This window comes from Prionailurus viverrinus, chromosome E2 (assembly GCF_022837055.1).
Source record: "Prionailurus viverrinus isolate Anna chromosome E2, UM_Priviv_1.0, whole genome shotgun sequence".
Lineage (NCBI taxonomy): Eukaryota > Metazoa > Chordata > Mammalia > Carnivora > Felidae > Prionailurus > Prionailurus viverrinus.
Genome location: NC_062575.1, coordinates 3,700,657 through 3,719,974, shown reverse-complemented (window position 1 = coordinate 3,719,974; position 19,318 = coordinate 3,700,657). Strand labels below are relative to the sequence as shown.

The following is a 19,318-nucleotide window of genomic DNA, read 5'->3' as shown; positions in this document are numbered from 1 at the left end:
GACTCCAGGCTCTGAGCTGCACAGAGCCCGATGTGGGGCTCGATCCCATGAACTCTGAGACCATGACCTGAGCCGAAGTTGGACGCATAAGCTGAGCCACCCAGGTGCCCCTAAATTGCACACTTTTAAGCGATGACAGTGGTAAATTTGATATGTGTATTTTATCACCAAAAGTCTACAGACATTGCGAAGTATCCCCTGGTTGAGGACACTTAGTCTGTAGTAATGAATGCAGAGCCTGTAGAAGATCTCAATTTTAGCACAACTGAAATTTTGAGCGGCTCATTCTTTGTTGCAGGGGCTGTCCCGTGCCTTGTAAATGTCCAGCAGCATCCCCGGGCTCTGCCCACTAGATGCCAGGAGCACCCTCTAGTTGTGACAATAAAAATATCTGCAAACGTTGCCCAATGACCCATGGGTGGCAAAGTCACTCCTGAGAACCACTAAAATTTTATGCTGTTTGACCCCCAAATCCTTAAGACTTTTAAATTTCTGCACAAAGGAAGCTAAACTTTACAATGTAGCGAACATTGGTTTCAAGTCTGTCTGCTTCTTAGATGCTATGTCATGGTGGACCGTTGAATCCACCGTGTTTATTTACAAATAGGTAAGATAATAGGACCTTTTGGGGGGCGTTTGGAGTGCTGCAGCAACGTCTCAGCAAAAATGTATTTTAAATACCCAATATCCAACACAGGGTCTGAGCCAGACCTGTTCAGTTGGACCAGCCGCCACAATGTATCTTTTTTTTTTTTAAAGGCCCTGTATCCACGTGGAAACTTGGATTCTGACTCAGCACTGCCTCCAATAACTTGATCACTTCTCCTGAGCCCGACGCAAATCCTCCACGGCCTCTTTCCCTGAAATCCTTGTCTGTCCACACCCCAGTAAACACAGTTATGCAGAAGCCTTGTAAACTGGTATCTGCTGGGTGGAACACCCAATACTACCGCAACCTTGAGCACTGGAGCAGATTTATCTTGATAAGATGGTCATGCCAAATAGTTAAAACAACAAAAACAAAAAAACCCAGGTCCTTCCTGGTACCATTGAGTTGCTAAATTAAGCCACACTGTTTCCACCCTTGAGATAGTAAGAAGAATCCTGTGTTAATTTGTGGACTTTAACTTCTAGCTGACTAGTTCTCTTTCAACGAACTGCTGTGATGCTTAACCCACAACACAGCCCAGAGAAAAATGCACAAGAGAGGTTAAAAGATGAAACGAGGAGACGACCTAGAACTTGGAAGGGGGACAATACACAAAGAGATCAAGGGGCTGAGCTGAGGTTTTTCCCCCCCCAAAGTCTGAATCCCTACAGCATAAAACAAATAAAAAGTAGGAAATGAAATCCCTATCAAAAACATCAGTGTGCATGGGGCGCCTGGGAGACTCCATCGGTGAAGCGTCTGACTTCAGCTCGGGTCATGATCTCACAGCTTGTGGGTGCAAACCCTGCGTCGGACTCTGTGCTGTCATCACGGAGCCTGCTTGGTATTCTCTCTCTCTCTCTCTCTCTCTCTCCCTCTCTTTCTTCCCCTTCCTGCTTGTGCTTTGTCTCAAGAATAAATAAATATTTTTTAAAGTTTTTAAAAAGAAATCAGTGTGCAGACAGGAGATCATCTCGACAACAGCCAGGATGAAAGGAGTAATCACCTACAAAGTAGCGGCAGTTAGCAGAAATCCCAACACCCACAATAAAGGACAAAGCATTGAATGGTACCTCCAACATGCTGAGGGACAACACCTGCCAGCTTTCAATTATATGGCAGGCAATCATTCTTCAAGAATGAGGCTTTAGAAAGACCTTTTTGTCTCCCCTAAAAATTTGGGATTTTTTAATAGATCCATCACGTGAAAATGTCAGGGAAGAAAACTTCACCAAAATGTTATCCTAAATCTAAAGGAAGCAGTTCTGTGTTATTTAAGCTCTCCGCTTAAGTCACCAACTGTAGGTCACTGTTTTTGTAACATCCCCATATCATTGTTGTCATTCCTCAGAGATACGTGATTGGACTACTTTAAGTTTGGTAGAAAAATCAAATGAGGATATAGATCACCCACTTTTGTCAGTGCCTGGGGATTAGTGCTAAATGGTGATTCTGCATTTTTTTTTCAAGAAAGTTCGAAAGTGGCCTTTGCACCCTCTCTGTGAGTTATCAGCAATAGGGATGTGGTAACAGGGAAAGCTGTGGTTTCTAATGCAATGGAGTACACACAGACACACACAATCACTGAAAGGTTAAAAACAATGATGCGGTCAGATTTGTACTTCATTAGTATAGATTAGAACAGGGGTTGGCAAACTATGGCCCATAGGCCAAATCTGGCCCCTTGCCTATTTTTATAAATAAAGTTTTATTGGAACACAGCCATGCCCATTTATTTATGAATTGTCTATGGCTGTTTTCACCCTACAATAGCAAAGTGGAATCGTTGTGAGAGTGACCTAACATTTTAGCTACCTGGCTTTTTACAGAAAAAGTTCTGGCTTAGAATATCCTAAAACTGACTAAGGAGGGTACACACCACACCGATCATGTAGACCCATCAGGCACCTATTAAATTTGGCCAAGAGAGGAGCCTGGGTGGCTCAGTTCGTTAAGCATCTGACTCTAATAAAAATATTCTTCCAATTAAAAAAAAAAAAGCGTCTGACTCTTGGTTTCAGGTCAGGTCATGATCTCGCGGTTCATGAGTTCCAGCCCTGCATCAGTCTGTGTGCTGGCACAGAGCCTGCTTGGGATTCTCTCCCTCCCTCCCTCCCTCTCTCTCTCTGCCCCTCCCCTGCTCGTGCTCTCTCTCTCAAGATAAACATTAAAAAATTTTTAATTTGGCCAAGAAATACCTGAGCGAGGGCAGAAAAATGAAAGAAACCAACATAACCATCGGTGAACTAAGTAATATTTCTTCCTAGACAAAGTATACCAAGTATAAAGCTAAGTCTAAGTTAGGTCTCAGGCGTACAAGCACAACCTCAAAGTTCTTTGCCTTTTATTATGCTTGTGTCCTTGTGAGATAGACATTGTGACATAAAGTCGGTATGTGACTTGTGCAGAATTTACTGTGAAACCGGAGAGGGAAAGCCAGCACTAAATTGCATCTATTTGACCCGGTGATTAACATTTGACCCTCTGGTCTTCATTCATGGTGGGTCTTAGAGCTCTCAGATCACCCCCTTTAAGACATGTAGTCATAGGGGCGCCTGGGTGGTGCAGTCGGTTAAGCGTCCGACTTCAGCCAGGTCACAATCTCGCGGTCCGGGAGTTCGAGCCCCGCGTCAGGCTCTGGGCTGATGGCTCAGAGCCTGGAGCCTGTTTCCGTTTCTGTGTCTCCCTCTCTCTCTGCCCCTCGCCCGTTCATGCTCTCTCTCTGTCCCAAAAATAAATAAACGTTGAAAAAAAAAATTAAAAAAAAAAAAAGACACGTAGTCATTAAGAAGGATCTCAGGGTATTAAAGACAAAGTCACACCATGGAGATCGGGCGGTTCTGGCATCGCTTCTTTCGATTGTCAGATTTGGATTGCTGTCTTTTACATCCTTCAGTAGCTTCTGGACTTCCATGCTAGATTCCTCCATCTCCAACCTGAGTATCTTCCAGGGGCCGTTACTCTGTTTTAAAGCCTCAAAGAGCATCATTATTCCGCTCTGCCCCAAGGTATTCCAGCTCAGGTCCAGAGTTTCCAGCCTCTGGGCGCTGACTACCACCAGTGCAAGACCCTGACAACAGGAGGGGGTGATGGAGCAGCCACAGAGCCTGTGGGGAGAAAGCACAGAGACCCAGTCAGTACTCCCCCAGAACCTACCGTGTTGCACTTGGTTTTGCTGGCTGGGGACCTAGTAGTGAAGGTAGGAAAGAAAAAAATTATTTTCTTCACGGAGCTTATTTTAGTGACATCAGACTTCCCTCAGAACGTGGAAGACAGTGGACGGCGGTAGAGAAGCCACGTTAGCAGGATGAGGGTCAACTAGGCCAGAGAAGCATTCGGTAGCTTTATGGTGGTTGGTGAATCCCTCATTGGGAAGATGATAGGAGAAAAAAAGGTAAAGGAGGAGACGGGGCCATTATGGTAAGTGGGGGACCTAAGCCACCGATACAGCTTCACTGTAGCTGAAATGCCAAGCTGGGGGAGGGTCTTGTAGACTCCTGGAAAAACCTTCAGATTTGACCTGCAGTGGAACAGGGAAGGAGCTTTTGGGCCTTTTGAAACAGCTGCCCGTGGCCTGGCTTGAAGCTTGACAGGTACTTCAGGGAGATGGGTTGAGAACAAACTTCAGGAAATCAAGGACCATCTCAGGGATCATGCCACACTTCACGGGAGAGTTGGTGGCCTCAATGCGAACGTTAAGCAGTGGAGGCGTCAGTGGTCATCTGCTAGGTGTCTGGAAGGAGGGGTCTCAAAATGAACGTGAGGTGCGAAAGGAAAGCAGATGAAGAAGAGGACAGAAGCCTTCTAGTTGGTGAAGAGATGGACTGTTTTCTCCTAGACTTTCCAGTGAGTCAGTTATACTCAGTAAGGCATGGTATGTGAACATCACCTCCGTTCCTCGCCTCCTTGTTCTAGACTCTTCCTAGACTACAAGATGCGTTTGCCAGTGGGAAACAGAGGGTGGGACCCTTTATGGTTGATACGGTTCATGCTAGCTTATAAAGAGCCCAGTGGGCTGACTCAAGCCAGACTGCCCCCTCAGCCGCGTACCCTTGAGCTCTGTACCCTCTGCACGTCTATGCCCCACACCGCCAACCATCCTTTGCTGCCCCAGGTGCTGTAACAGGCACTGCAGATACAAGAAATAAATTGCATCCCCCTCGGAAATAAAACTCACAATGGATAAATGGATTAACACATTGTGGTTGATCCCTACAGTGGGATATTGTTCCGCCATATAAAGGAATGAAGGATTTATACCTGCTCCAGTGTAGATCAATCTTGAAAATATCATACTCACTGAAAGAAGCCCAACACGAAAAGCTGCTTACTGTATGCAGGACTCTGTTTACACGGAATATGCCGAATTGTATATGGATAGCAAGATAGGTATAGAATGGAGACAGAAAATAGATGTGTGGTCACCAGGGGCCAAGAGGTCTGGAGTCCCCATTTGGGGTGATAAAACAGATAATAAGTATAGCAAAAGCCACCAAGTTATGCACTTTTAAATGGCGGATTTTATATTGTGTGAATTTTCAATTTAACAAATTATAAGGGCAGCTGGGTGGCTCAGTCAGTTAAGCATCCAATTCTTGATTTTGGCTCAGGCCACGATCTCACAGTTCATGAGTTCAAGCCCCATGTCAGGCTCTGAGCTAACGGCGCAAAGCCTGCTTGGGATTCTCTCTCTGCCCCTCCCCTGCTCACACATATGCACAAACTCCATGCCTGACAAAAATACACATTTTTTAAGAGACTTATAGACCCAGTGACTGGGTAGGAAAATGGCACAATTTATAGAGAACAGAGTGTACCATGGTAGGATAATCAGGAGATCTGGAATGATCGAAACTAGTTTGTTGCCCCCTATGATAGCCGAGCTAAGAAGTGAAATGTTAGCAGATATCTCTGCAAATTGAAGGGTCTGAGTGCACGACCCAGAACGAAGGAAACCAAAGAGTAAGAACAAAGACTTTGCACAGTGGGAAGGAGCTGGGTGCGTTCTGGGAACTGAAAAGTCAGTTGAAGATGCGCCCCGAGCTGGGGAGAAAAGCCTGAGGTGAAGGTAGACAGAAAGAGCCTTGGTCACAGGGAACACTCTGAGATTCTGTAATAAATACAGATTCACGCGCCTGCTGCGTGAAACTTTATCGCGAGGTTGATGAGCCCACAAAGTAACTCCATAAATGCGTTAGGTGTGAAATCGTGAGGAGGAATCCTATAGAATCATGCATTCCATAAAGGGGAAATTGGAACATCGGACGTCACTGCCAATGAGTATCAGATGGCATCTGAACCCCAGTTTGAGGTCAGAGCCCCTGTTCAATACCTCGGCTAGGTTGCCAGGTCCTCATTCCATGACCAAAAAAAAAGGTCAACCCTAACCTGTGGACACTGGATTTGCTTGTGCAGCGTCTTCCCCAACGTCTAATTCAAGGGAGCTCAAACTCCGTGGAAACTGGAATCGTCTGGAATACCTCTGAAGACTTGGATGCCAGGTTCCACTTGCCCTAAATTTCATCAGTTTTGGGAGGCAGCCTGACCATCAGGAATTTTAAGAGTTCTCCAGTACAGCCAAGACGTTAAACAGAATCACCCTGTGTTCTAGTGTACTTTCTCATCTCCGCAAGGGCAGGGAAGCTGTTACATGACCCAGATTCTCTTTCCAATAGGGTTCTAGTTGCAAAGTACTTTGCATCAGTGAGATGCAATTGACCAAAACGTGGGAGGGAAAAGGTGGTGTGGAGCCTACCGTCCCGTCGATGGAGTCACCGCCTTTCCTGGGGGCAGTATCCATCCATGGTCCCCTGGTCACTGAGTCGAGGCAGGCCCACTGTGTCCTGGTCACTGGATCCTGCTCACACAGAAGCTGTGTGCCCCTGAAGCCCACTCTACTGGGGGCTGTCCACACCTCTAGCCTACTCCTCCAGGCCCTCTGAATGACTGTCAATACAGGTAAACCGGGTGCTTAGGATTTCTGCAGGGATTTGCCTCCTAAATTGGAGGAGAGAGACTATTGCAGTCTGCATTCTCAAACACCTCAGGAAGATTACGCATCTCTACAGCACCTTAAAAAACGAGCCAGGGGCGCCTGGGTGGCGCAGTCGGTTAAGCGTCCAACTTCAGCCAGGTCACGATCTCGCGGTCCGGGAGTTCGAGCCCCGCATCGGGCTCTGGGCTGATGGCTCGGAGCCTGGAGCCTGTTTCAGATTCTGTGTCTCCCTCTCTCTCTGCCCCTCCCCCGTTCATGCTCTGTCTCTCTCTGTCCCAAAAATAAATAAACGTTGAAAAAAAAATTAAAAAAAAAAACAAAACGAGCCAAAGTACCTACCCGCGACATCTTGGGTTACAATTTGGCTTCTTCAAGGCCTCGCAGAGATACCACGATCCCGTAGCTATGGGGTTGAACCCCAGATCCAAGTTTGTTAAGCTGGAGTCTTCCTGGAGCAGCTTTGAGAGGTGTCTACAGCCACGTCTGGTTATGTTGCAACGTGATAACCTGCAAAGACTGTTGGATTCTTCTGACTTACGCCCTGCAGAGTGGTTGCTCCTTCCAACAGCACACACCTTCCACTGTGAGCTACAGACTTTCAGGCAGACCTGTACGTGAAAACGTGCACGTGAAATCATTACATCATGCCCACCTTGCCTGAGTGTTAGACGGTTCAACTGACCTTTGTCTGCCACCTTTTATTATGCAGACACAGACCTACGCTTAAGATACAGATGTTCCTAGAACAGCAGCATGTCCTATAGGTCAAGAGCTTGGGCTCTAGGGTCAGAGAGACCCAAGACTGAATCTGAGGTCCCATTCATTTTCTGCGTGGTTAGGCCACCAGGGTTCTACTCTTGCTGTAGAGAGACAGAGAGATTTTATTTCATGGCTTGTGTTGAAATCATCCCAACAGGACTGTGGCATACCAAAAGCTCAAGTTTCCGGAAAGCTAGTGACTGGGTTTGTCGTTTAAACTCTGTAGACTTTCCTACAAGCTTAGGCTTCTACAAAGCCCTCTGACTAGGAGGCCAGACCACACAGAAGGATGGCCACCTGGTACATTTAGACAGGTGGGTCTGTAATCAGCCGTCCCAGCCCTGTGCCCCAACCATGGCATAATTGCAACCGCGGCCACAGACCCTGAAGTTCAGGGATGATAACTAGACCAACAGACCCCATGCTTTGTAGTATGCGAAATCCTAAAGTCATCGGTGAACCCGAGAAGTTTAGGCAGGGGAACTCAAACAAAATATAAGAGTGAGTTTTGTAGGCTAAGTGGAGGCTTGGTCCAACATCAACTCTACGTATTTAAAGCAATGATCTTTGCCATTTCAGTTTCTAGAGGGGGCTTTTTACCTACCACATAGATGTGACCACAGGCAAGCTAAGTGGCTAAGTGTTGGTTTTCCAATTAGTAAATCTGAAATAAAGGTAACTATCTCATGGGTTGTAATAATTTTTTTAAAAATCTTTGTAAAATTTAGTAAAGTCCCTCGCACACAGTGGGTGTTTAACGAGCACTGGACATTTTTTATTTAAACTTTGGCATTTATTTATTTTTGAGAGACAGAGCACAAGCAGGAGAGGGGCAGAGAAGGAGACACAGACACACACACAGAATCCAAAGCAGGCTCCGGGCTCTGAGCTGTCAGCACAGAGCCCGACACGGGGCTCAAACTCACGAACCGCGAGATCATGACCTGAGCCAAAGTAGGATGCTTAACTGACTGTACCACCCAGGCGCCCCTGGACATTTTTTGTTTAGATGCCTAAGCCAACTCTAAAGACATGATGTCCGGGGCACCTGGGTGGCTCGGTCGGTTGAGTGTCCGACTTCAGCTCGGGTCATGATCTCACAGTCCGTGAGTTCGAGCCTTACGTCAGGCTCTGTGCCTGGAGCCTGCTTCGGATTCTGTGTCTCCCTCTCTCTCTCTGCCCCTCCCCTGCTCGTGCTCTGTCTCTCAAAAATAAAGATTAAAAAAATTTTTTTTAAGTTAAAAAAAATAAAGACATGATGTCACTACACAGACAGCCTTGTAGAATTTTCTGTGCTTCCTATGTGCTACCTAAACAGTATTCATTAGATCTTTTCATTTTCTTTATATGCCACTATAAGCCGAAAACTTGTTTTCTCTTTTTAGTCTTAAATGACTGGAGCACATCTGGATTAAAGGAGAGCCTAGATTAATCCAGCTAGAAGCCATAAGGCTAATGGGCAGACAGAAGTGCCCCCAGGAGAATAAGCAGCTCAGGGAAATCAAAGCCAAGAAAAAAAAATCTGAACAGAAATAAGCCTCTAACTCTGCCCAGTCTGTTGAATGTTACCCTAACTATGCTTCTAATGGGAACAGGTATCCCATGCTGGGATTATTCCCATATAACAAGGGTCAGCAAATTACAGCCCATGGGTCCAATCCAGCCCACCACCTGTTTCTGGTGAATAAGGTTTTAGTGTGACACAACCACACTTCATTTCCTTACGTGTTCAACTCGGCAATGGCACAGTTGAATACTTGCAAGAGAGACCCTATGGCCCATAAAGTCTAAAATCTTTACCATCTAGCCATTTGCAGGAAAGAAAGAAAGAATTGAACCCTACCACATAACTCAACCCCTTCACAGTTGTAGGAACACGTAGGTCATGTGGACTTTAAAAACATACACAGAACATCAGACCCGAGAACCGTCTATCCCAAATTTCCGACATAGGAAGAGGTCAGAAGGTAAGCCCTGCTCTGAAAGGCATGTGAATATTCCTATCTGTTTCTACCTGTCCTTTCCCTAATGTGTACCAGGGTCTCGCCAATTTCATTCACGTAGCATCATCAAGTGCTCTCCTATCTGTCCTACCTGAATGCAGGTGCGCACACACACAGACTTAAACCAGGTTCTGTAGTTGACAGGGTGACTCAGACCCCCACGTAAAAGTTTCACCCCACCATCCCCAAGGTTGTTGTTGGCCAAGCACAGGCGCATCAGCGCCTGGTTGACGATCGAAGCAGAAGAGAGCTCCTCACAACAGGCTTCTGTAAGATGACAGTTTTCTAACCTGCGAAAGCACCGCACACGTAGCAAGACCGTGAGAACATTTCCAAAGCCCAGCCTTCTTGGCTGACATCCCTTCTTGTTAATTCAGCACCCCCTATAACATGTGCTCATGATCAAAGCCCGAAGGACCAGGAATGGGAGAAGGGCAAGAAAGATGCTTGAATTATCCACCTGGGACCAAAACTGGGAGCTAGGGGGGTCTATGTCAGGGGGAAGTCCCATATGGGTCGCCCAGCAAATCCAGGTGTTACCAGTGCTGTTCCCTATGTGGCCCCAGACCTAGTGTGGAGATGCTCCATGGGAACAGAGGCAGCACTTACGACAGCTTCTGCAGGAAGCACTTGGGGTGTCTCAGAGTCTTGCACAGCAACCTGGCACTCTCATCCAGGAGCTCATTTGCTGTGAGGTTCAGGCATGTGAGGGACTGGTTGACTTCAAGGGCTGAGAAGAAATAAGCCCACTGCTGAGTGGTGTCAGAACAGGATCCCAGCCTGTGAGATAAATGGGGGAAAGCCATTCTTCTGGGAGGACAGAGAGGTCACATCAACTTACAGTGCTTCCCTGAAGACTATACTGGATTTCCATTTCATTCTTCTCCAATATGTGCCCAACCCTGACCTGAATTAGTACTGAGAATTGATCTCCTTTGCTTCTTCAAATGTCCCCATTGCCATTTGATCAACATCCAACCTCATGTAAGAGAAAAAAATCTATAATACAATTAGGCATGAAGTTTCACTAACGTGGCCTGTTACTGCTCAAACTCTGCCTTTTTTTTTTTAAATATGAAATTTATTGTCAAATTGGTTTCCATGCAACACCCAGTGCTCATCCCAGAAGGTGAAACTGCCTTTAAAAAAAAAAATTTAACGTTTATTATTGAGAGCATGAGCGGGGGAGGGGCAGAGAGAGATGAGACACAGAATCGGAAGCAGGCTCCACTCTCCGAGCTGTCAGCACAGGGCCCGAGGCGGGGCTCCAACTCACAAACCGCAAGATCATGACCTGAGCCAAGGTCAGACGCTTAACCAACTGAGCCACCCAGGCGCCCCATTGGGAGTTCTTAAAATTAGTACCTTTCTGGCCTCAGAGATTAGCCTATAACGAAGAGGTTATAAATTTGCTTAAGTCATTGGAATACAGACAGGGTGGAATGTGAAGGGTCTCAAATCCTGTGAGCCTAAGTGGGAGATTCTGATTCAGACATTTGCCGAGGTTTAGTGTACCCACTTAGAAACGTCACTTATCAAAACTTTAGAGTAACATTTTTTTCTAATTAAATGAGGAACAACATCAAAAATCATCCATAGGCAAAGAGCTACCCTTTGTGTCTGCCCCCTGTGCAAAGCAGGTCATAGTCCTGCTTCATTCAATGCTCAAGAACCCGCTTTATAGATGAGGAAACAGCTCAGAATCCTAGAGGTAAAAAATGGTATTTGGAAGTGAGCTCAAATCTAAAAACAAAACAAACCTGTACTGATAACCTGTACCTCAGGCTGCCACCCAACTAAACCAAAGGAAGGAAAAATGGTTCCCTAGGTGGGTGATGATCATCAGAGTGCTCATGGGGGGGGAGGGCGGTCTCTGAGGAATTGCTCAAATCAGTGAAATACCAGCGGCCAGGATACTTGATGCTTCTGTGGTATTGCTGAGTGGTCAGTTAGGGATGATGGTTGCTCTGAATCCTACCATGTAGGCAACCTGGAGTCTAAGATACCATGTCCCTGAGCCAGAGGACAGTGCAGAGTTCTGGGTGTTTCTTTGCCCTCGGGGCTCGTTATTCAATGCACAAGACGAGCTAGCTGGAGAAAAAAGAATGTGGATGGGGTTTCTGCCTCTGTCCGAGACTACGTCCCCTGTTTAACGTGGCATCCGATCCGAGTAGGTCTGTCTCCTTTCCAGTTCACCCAGAGGCACGGGGCAGCTAGCGCACAGCATCAGATGACTGCTGAGAAAAGCAAGGACCGGGAGATCTACCTCAGATACTGCAGGTTACATCTGGAGTGTTTCAGTGGCTCACACAACAGCAGCAGCAGCTTGTCACTGTGGCCACCACCTTCCAGGACCAGGTAGGTCAGAGTCTTCTTACCGATGACAGCTAGACACAAGTTCCGATAAGCATCGGCAGGGGAGACCTTTTTGATCCTAGGGAAAAACAAAAAGGGGTTCCGTCTTGAGTGCTGTGGATACAGAGAGGTGAGCAGTCTCGGGGTCAAGGTGGACGGGGGAAGATGGTCAGGAAAGCGGACGAGGAGAGCGAGTCAATAGAGTGATGGCTGGAAAGAAGAAAAGCCAGGACGGCTGAAGGGGTCAGTCACCGTTGTCTTAGTTCATGCTGATGAAATGCGCTCTCCTTGTGTTTTTGTGTCCTGCCATGTGTCTCCTTCAGCTCACAGCCTTCTTCCCCTCACCCTCAATGTCTACTGACCTTCCCTAGCCAGAATAAAGGATTTCTGACTGCCACTCCCGGTAGCTGTTTCCATTTCCACAAAGCTGTTTCCACCAAGGCTACAGCACGTTATGGTTTATGAGTTAGAAAACAAACCAGATGCCCTGAGGGTATGGGCCATGAAGAGTCACCCGATGCTTGCCACATCGGCTAAAGTTAACAAGTCGGGAGACAGCAGACATTGGCAAGGATGCCGAGAAAGGGGAACCCTCGTGCACTGCTGGTGGGAATGCAAACCGATGCAGCCACTCTGGAGAACAGTATGGAGGTTCCTCAAGAAGTTAAAAATAGGTCTGTTGAACTATTGAACAATTGAACTGTTGAACTGTTGAACAATTGAACTATTAGGTACTTATTCAAAGGACACAAACATGCGGATTCCAAGGGGCACCTGCACCCCCGTGTTTATAGCAGCGCTATCAACAATAGCCAAATCATAGATTGTGGAATGTTAAATAGCATTACAAGAAATCTTAAATGGAGGAGAACATGAATTTCCTCTAAACCAACTGTGGACTTCAAGAAACAATTCAGCACTAAAAAAAAAAATGATAAGATTTTTTGTTTCTGGCATCTGGACTCTATGCCACCTTCTTCAGAGTAAGAGTTAATCAACCTGGTGTTATGCATCATGAAATCTAGCTCCTAAGTTATCCTGTGTGCACAGCAGGAAATAACTGGGGGAAATTTTTCTTTCAGGACCTCTTTCTGAGGCATGATTAATGAATCCTAATTTGGCATGGACTCAACACCCGCCACGACTGCCTCTTCTACCCTGTAATTGCAGATCTTCATTTACACTTATATTTTTAGAGGTTCTTCTCCCGTTTTTGTACCTCCAGACCTGGCACTCCATCCCCCTGCTGTAAAACACTCCCTAAACCCACAACTGGTCTAATAACGCATGACCCTTCATGTTTAGATAACGAACATTCCCATCGGTTTATCCGAAAGAGGCTTCAAAATGAAATTTTCAGCACCGAGTGCTAGAGTAAGGCGGATGCCGGCTGTTCAGGACCTCTGCTCACATTGTCCAAAACTCTTAGTGGAACAGGTTATGGGTGCCATCGAATTCTGGTTTTCTCATGTAAAGCCTTATAAAACCAGACCCATGTAAACTTTCAAGGCCATACAGAAGAAACTAACATCTTTCCAGGCACCAACCTATGTCAGATCACTTTGAACACACAAGTCCCGTGGCATTCTGAGAAAAGCAAGCTACCGATCTCCTGACATCGGCAGGTACGGTCAACTGATGTTTGCCAGAGCTGTCCTTCCAAGTATATAGCACATTTCGGGTGGCTTAAGTAAACTTTCTAAGGCATGTTGGTTTGGAGAAGGGGATGGTAGGGAGTTTCAGCAGTGTAGCGGTCTGTAATTTTGAACACAACTTCTAAAGTTTATCGCTTGCACATGTATTGGTTTTAAAGGATACCCTAACAGTCACCTGCCCAGGCGGCCCCATCATGATTTACTTGTGCCCCAACCTACCTCACTACCTGGACTCCTTTCTCAATCCCATCCCACATACCAGTTATAAATTCACCATTGCCCTATCAACGCTTCCTTATTCACATTATTTAAAACCGTTTCTCCCAAGAGGGAGGGAGCCAAACCGTAAGAGACTCTTAAAAACTGAGAACAAACTGAGGGTTGATGGGGGGTGGGAGGGAGGGGAGGGGAGGGGAGGTGACAGGTATTGAGGAGGGCACCTGTTGGGATGAGCACTGAGTGTTGCATGGAAACCAATTTGACAATAAATTTCATATTAAAAAAAAAAAAAACAACAACTGTTTCCCCCAATTTCCACCCGGGTCTCCTTCTGACATGCATGTACCTATATTTCCTATAGGAGAGTTTCAACTATGCCCATAGCAGATGTATGGAAACCTCCAAACACTTGGCCAAGTTTCATGAAAATAACTCAAGGTAACATACAATTCTTTCACTAGGAGCCATGTCAATATGTTGTATTCTGGGCACCCGGTTAGTCAGAGCCTGGTCAGGCATCCAGACTGCTGCCACCTTAAAAATGCCTGGGCGGGGCGCCTGGGTGGCGCAGTCGGTTAAGCGTCCGACTTCAGCCAGGTCACGATCTCGCGGTCCATGAGTTCGAGCCCCGCGTCAGGCTCTGGGCTGACGGCTCAGAGCCTGGAGCCTGTTTCCGATTCTGTGTCTCCCTCTCTCTCTGCCCCTCGCCCGTTCATGCTCTGTCTCTCTCTGTCCCAAAAATAAATAAACGTTGAAAAAAAATTTTTTTTAAATGCCTGGGGATTAGTTTCTACTCACACCACTTTCTGGAGATGACAGGTGACACGGGTTATTCGCTCACAAAGAATCCTCACGGAGGAGGAACTCAAGAAGCTTTGGCTCACATCCAAGAAGCAGAGGCTCTTGTTTGAACTGAACACCAAGCAGAGATCTGCCCAGATCTGGAGAAAGAGATGGTCATACTGTGACCTAGAAGGAAGGGACGGACAAGAGCGTCTGTTGAAAACCACGTATGGCAGCACTTTCAACGATAGCCAAATTATGGAAAGAGCCCACATTGTCCGTCAACCGACAAATGGATACAGAAGATGTGGTTTATATATACAATGGAATACTACTTGGCAATGAGAAAGAATGAAATATGGCCATTTGTAGCAACGTGGATGGAACTGGAGAGTGTGATGCTAAGTGAAATAAGCCATACAGAGAAAGACAGATACCATATGGTTTCACTCTTATGTGGATCCTGAAAAACGTAAGACCATGGGGGAAGGGAAGGGGAAAATAGTTACAAACAGAGAGGGAGGGAGACAAACTGTAAGAGACTTAAATACAGAGAACAAACTGAGGGTTGATGGGAGTGGGGGAGAGGGGAAAGTGGGTGATGGGCATTGAGGAGGGCACTTGTTGGGATGAGCACTGGGTGTTGTATGGAAGCCGATCTGACAATAAATTATATTTAAAAGAAAAAACAAAGAAAAGCATTTATGGGAAGAGTAGGAACCGGCAGGCTGTACCACAAAGGAAACCACCGACAAAATGAAAAGGCAGCCTATGGAATGGGAGGAAATATTGGCAAATCATATCATCTGATAAGGGGTTAATATCCAAAACATGTAAAGAACACCTACAAGTCAAAAAAAAAAAAAAAAGACTTAAAAATGGGTAGAGGAGGGGCGCCTGGGTGGCTCAGTCGGTTAAGCGTCCGACTTCGGCTCAGGTCATGATCTTGCGCTCCATGAGTTCGAGCCCTGCGTCGGGCTCTGTGCTGACAGCTCAGAGCCTGGAGCCTGTTTCAGATTCTGTGTCTCCCTCTCTGACCCTCCCCTGTTCATGCTCGGTCTCTCCCTATCTCAAAAATAAATAAAACGTTAAAAAAGAATTTATTAAAAAAAATGAGAGGATCTGAAAAGACATTTTTCCAAAGAAGACATTCAGACGCCCAACAGGCACATGAAATGATGCTCAACATCACTCATCATCATGGAAACGCACCTCGCATCTGTCAGAATGGCTGGACTCAAAAGACAAGAAAAAAAAGTGTTGGCGAGGATATGGAGAAAAGGGAATCCTCTCGCCCTGTTGGTGGGAACGTAAATTGGCACAGCCACCATAGAAAATGTCTGGAGGTTACTCCAAACCTTAAAAACAGAACTACACTATGATCCAGGAATCTTATTTCTGGCTATTTTGCCGGAGAGAATGAAATCACTATCTGGAAAAGATATCTGCCCTCCCATGTTCATGGCACCATCATTTACAATACACAAAATAGGGAAGCAACCTAAGTGTCCACTGATGGATGAATGGATAAAGAAAATGTGTGTGTATGCGACAGAATATGATGCAGCCACAAAAAAAAAAAAAAGGAAATTTTGCCATTTGTGACTACATGGATGGATCTCGGGAGCATTACGCTAAGTGAATTAAGCCGGGGAAGGAAGAAAGACAAATACTGAATGGTCTCACTTATACATGGAACCGAAAAGAAACAAGCACGAACTCATAGAACAGAATGGTGGTTGCCAGAGGCAGGATGTGGATAAAATGGGTCAAAGTGGTCAAAGAGTACAAACTTCCAGACAGAAGTCCTGAGGGTGTGATGTATGGTATGATGGCTCTAGTTTGAGAAAAAGAGAATCGTTGGGGCGCCTGCGTGGCTCAGTTGGGTGAGCATCCGACTTGGGCTCAGGTCATGACCTCCCAGTTCCTGGGTTGAGACCCATGTGGGGCTCTGCGTTGGCAGCTCAGAGCCTGGAGCCTGCTTCGGATTGTGTGTGTGTCTCTCTCTCTGCCCCCCTCCCCACTCACAGTCTCTCACGGTCTCAAAAATAACCATTGAAAATTTTAATTAAAAAAAATTTTAAAAACAATTGTTAAGGAAAATACCTGAAATATCCAGATGGTCTAGGGATACCCTGAACCTGGTCCCATTAACACTAAGATTCCATTCCTAACCTGAACATCACGACCTGCACCTTGAGTGGCAAGCTGGCAGGAGAAATTGTGGCCAGAAGCCCGTTCTGACCCTCAGCCACAGGGAGCGGAAGTCGGCCCCGTTCCGGGTGCCGCAGGGTGGGAGGCTGAGGGCGGGGGCAATTGACAAAGTGAACCGTGAGGCTCCTTACCCGGCAGCCTGGGCCTCGGACCCCGACGCGGTGTCGTCGTCCAGGAACACGCCCTTTTCCACCCGCAGACGCAGTTTCTGCAGCCGTTCGCAATGCTTGAGGCAGAAGGACGCGTGCGCGAGGTCCGTGGGGTCTTTCAAGTGCAAGGACACTTCGGTGACCTGGGCCACGGCTTCCTTCACCAGCGGTTCGTCCTGCGATTCGTAGAGACGGCACAAGGTCTCCCTCGTGTCCGTCACCGAGGAGAAGGGGCCGTTCTCGGGGGACCTCACGGTGCACGCCAGCAGCTCGTGCTTGAGCTCCGTGGACACCGGGCAGCCGAAGGCGGCCCCCAGCTCCCTGACCCTGTCTTCGTTGGCGAGGCCGAACAAGAAGCGCCCCACGTGGGCCAGGTGGGGGTTCCGGCGCCCTTCCTCCTTGGAGAGCAGCGTCCGCACCCCGCGAGCGCCCCAGCCGGGGCCGCCCTCGCCGCCGCCCAGGACGTAGAGCGCGGCCGCCAGGAGGTGCTGCAGGCTCAGGTGCAGGAAGCGGTAGCAGCCCGCGCACTCGCCGCTCTCCAGCAGGAGGCTCCGGTCCACGAAGGGGCGCAGGTCGGCCTCGCGCACGCCCAGTCTGCGCAGGTCCCGGGGCTCAAACAGCGAGGTCTGCGCCCACACGCCCTCGGCCGCCAGCAGGCACAGGGCGCGCAGCGGGGCCCGGGGGCGCGGGCGCGGGCAGCTGCCCGGCGCGGGCGCGACCCGGCTGCACAGGAAGCGCAGCAGCAGCGACGTGGCGGTGCGGCACGTGCGGCCCGGGTCGTCGCCCTCGTCCGCGGGCAGCCGCAGGCAGGCGCCCAGCATCCAGCACACGGCGGGCGCCGAGCCCAGGCGGAGCAGCGCCGCGTTGCTTCGCATGAGCTGCCAAGCGCGCCGCGCCTGAGCCTCGCCTCCCAGCTGTCGCCGCAGATACGCCCTGCGCTCCGGCTCCGAGAGCCCCTCGACCTCCACCAGGAGCGGCTGCTCCACCACCAGCCGCAGCTCCCCCAGGGCCTCGGGCCGCGTGGTCACCAGGAGCGTGGCCGCGGGGAGCAGCTTCCTCTTGAGCAGGCCCCCCAGGAGCACGGGCGCCGGCCGCCGCGCGCCCCGGTCGCCGCCCAGGTCGCGCGCCAGCGCCGCGGCGGGCACGCGCAGCTCCTCGAAAGCGTCGATGACCAGCAGGAGCGTCCGCGCCCGCGCGAGCAGCCGCGGAAGGGCCCGGCGCGGGCCCGGGGCGCTGTCGGCCAGCAGCTCCGCCAGGGTGCACGGCCCCCTGCGGCTGAGCGCCTTGCAGCTGAGGTAGAGGGCGGCGGGGCGGGCGCGGGCCGGGCCGGCCTGCGTCCAGTCCAGCATGCACTTCTTGGCCAGCGTGGTCTTCCCGACGCCCGCGGCACCGTGCAGCACCACCGTCTGTGGCATTAGCTCTGTGGACATCCTGGAGTTCAAGAGGGATAGGAACCCTTGGCTTCTCTGGGTCACATGGTCGTGAACGTCGTCATCTCCTGGCCAAGGAGTGTCCTTCTGGATGGAGGATTTCTCCATCGCGTTCCTGTCTCGCTTCTCTGCATCCGTAAGGCTACGCGAGGAGACAACGTTGGGGTGCCAGGGATTCAACTCAACTTGAAAACACACTTTGTAAAGGACCAGAAATGAGGACTATCAAGAATAGGTGCGTAACCTTCCGCTACCAGACAGTATTGACCCTCTGGCTCCTGTAACCTGCCAGTCCCCCCCATCCCTTTTTTTATGGTTTTTTTTTTTTTTTGAATGTTTATTTACTTTTGAGAGAGAGAGTGCACACAAGTGAGCAGGAAAGGGGCAGAGAGCAAGGGAGACACAGAATCGGAAGCAGTCTCCAGGCTCGGAGCTGTCAGCACAGAGCCTGATGTGGAGCTCGAACACATGAACCGTGAGACCATGACCTGAGCGGAAGTCGAATGCTTACCTGAGCCACTTCGGTGCCCCTAGAAGAATTTTTTAAATGTTTTTGTTTATCTTTGAGAGAGAGAGAGACAGAGCATGAGCAGGGGAGAGGCAGAGAGAGAGGGAGACACAGAATTGGAAGCAGTCTCCAGGCTCGGAGCTGTCAGCACAGAGCCTGATGTGGGGCTCGAACACATGAACCGTGAGACCATGACCTGAGCGGAAGTCGAATGCTTACCTGAGCCACTTCGGTGCCCCTAGAAGAATTTTTTAAATGTTTTTGTTTATCTTTGAGAGAGAGAGAGACAGAGCATGAGCAGGGGAGAGGCAGAGAGAGAGGGAGACACAGAATCCGAAGCAGGCTCCACGCTCTGAGCTGTCAGCACAAAGCCCGACATGGGGCTTGAACCCATGAACCGTGAGATCATGACCTGAGCCACTTCGGTGCCCCTAGAAGAATTTTTTAAATGTTTTTGTTTATCTTTGAGAGAGAGAGAGAGACAGAGCATGAGCAGGGGAGAGGCAGAGAGAGAGGGAGACACAGAATCCGAAGCAGGCTCCACGCTCTGAGCTGTCAGCACAGAGCCTGATGTGGAGCTCGAACCCATGAACCGTGAG

The 19,318-nt window shown here is 48.6% G+C and overlaps 1 protein-coding gene across 1 annotated transcript; it reads right to left on the bottom strand.

The window, feature by feature from the left end:
• Positions 1 to 7,112: 7,112 nt before the first annotated feature.
• LOC125153431 (NACHT, LRR and PYD domains-containing protein 7-like) lies at positions 7,113 to 18,348 on the bottom strand. The gene is made up of 5 exons (XM_047836585.1): positions 16,764 to 18,348; positions 14,434 to 14,604; positions 11,673 to 11,840; positions 10,016 to 10,186; positions 7,113 to 7,252 (listed from the first exon to the last, which is right to left on the bottom strand). The coding sequence occupies exons 1-5, from the start codon at positions 18,317 to 18,319 to the stop codon at positions 7,243 to 7,245; spliced, it is 2,076 nt and encodes a 691-aa protein (XP_047692541.1). The 5' UTR covers positions 18,320 to 18,348; the 3' UTR covers positions 7,113 to 7,242.
• Positions 18,349 to 19,318: the final 970 nt, after the last annotated feature.

Excerpts from the sequence above, each read along its gene's own strand:
- LOC125153431 (XM_047836585.1), bottom strand. The coding sequence starts at position 18,319 with ATGGAGAAATCCTCCATCCAGAAGGACACTCCTTGGCCAGGAGATGAC. Across the intron at positions 14,605-16,763 it reads TCCGAGGCCCAGGCTGCCGG|GTCACAGTATGACCATCTCT; the intron begins GTAAGGAGCCTC and ends CCTTCCTTCTAG. Across the intron at positions 11,841-14,433 it reads TGTCATCTCCAGAAAGTGGT|GATCAAAAAGGTCTCCCCTG; the intron begins GTGAGTAGAAAC and ends GTTTTTCCCTAG.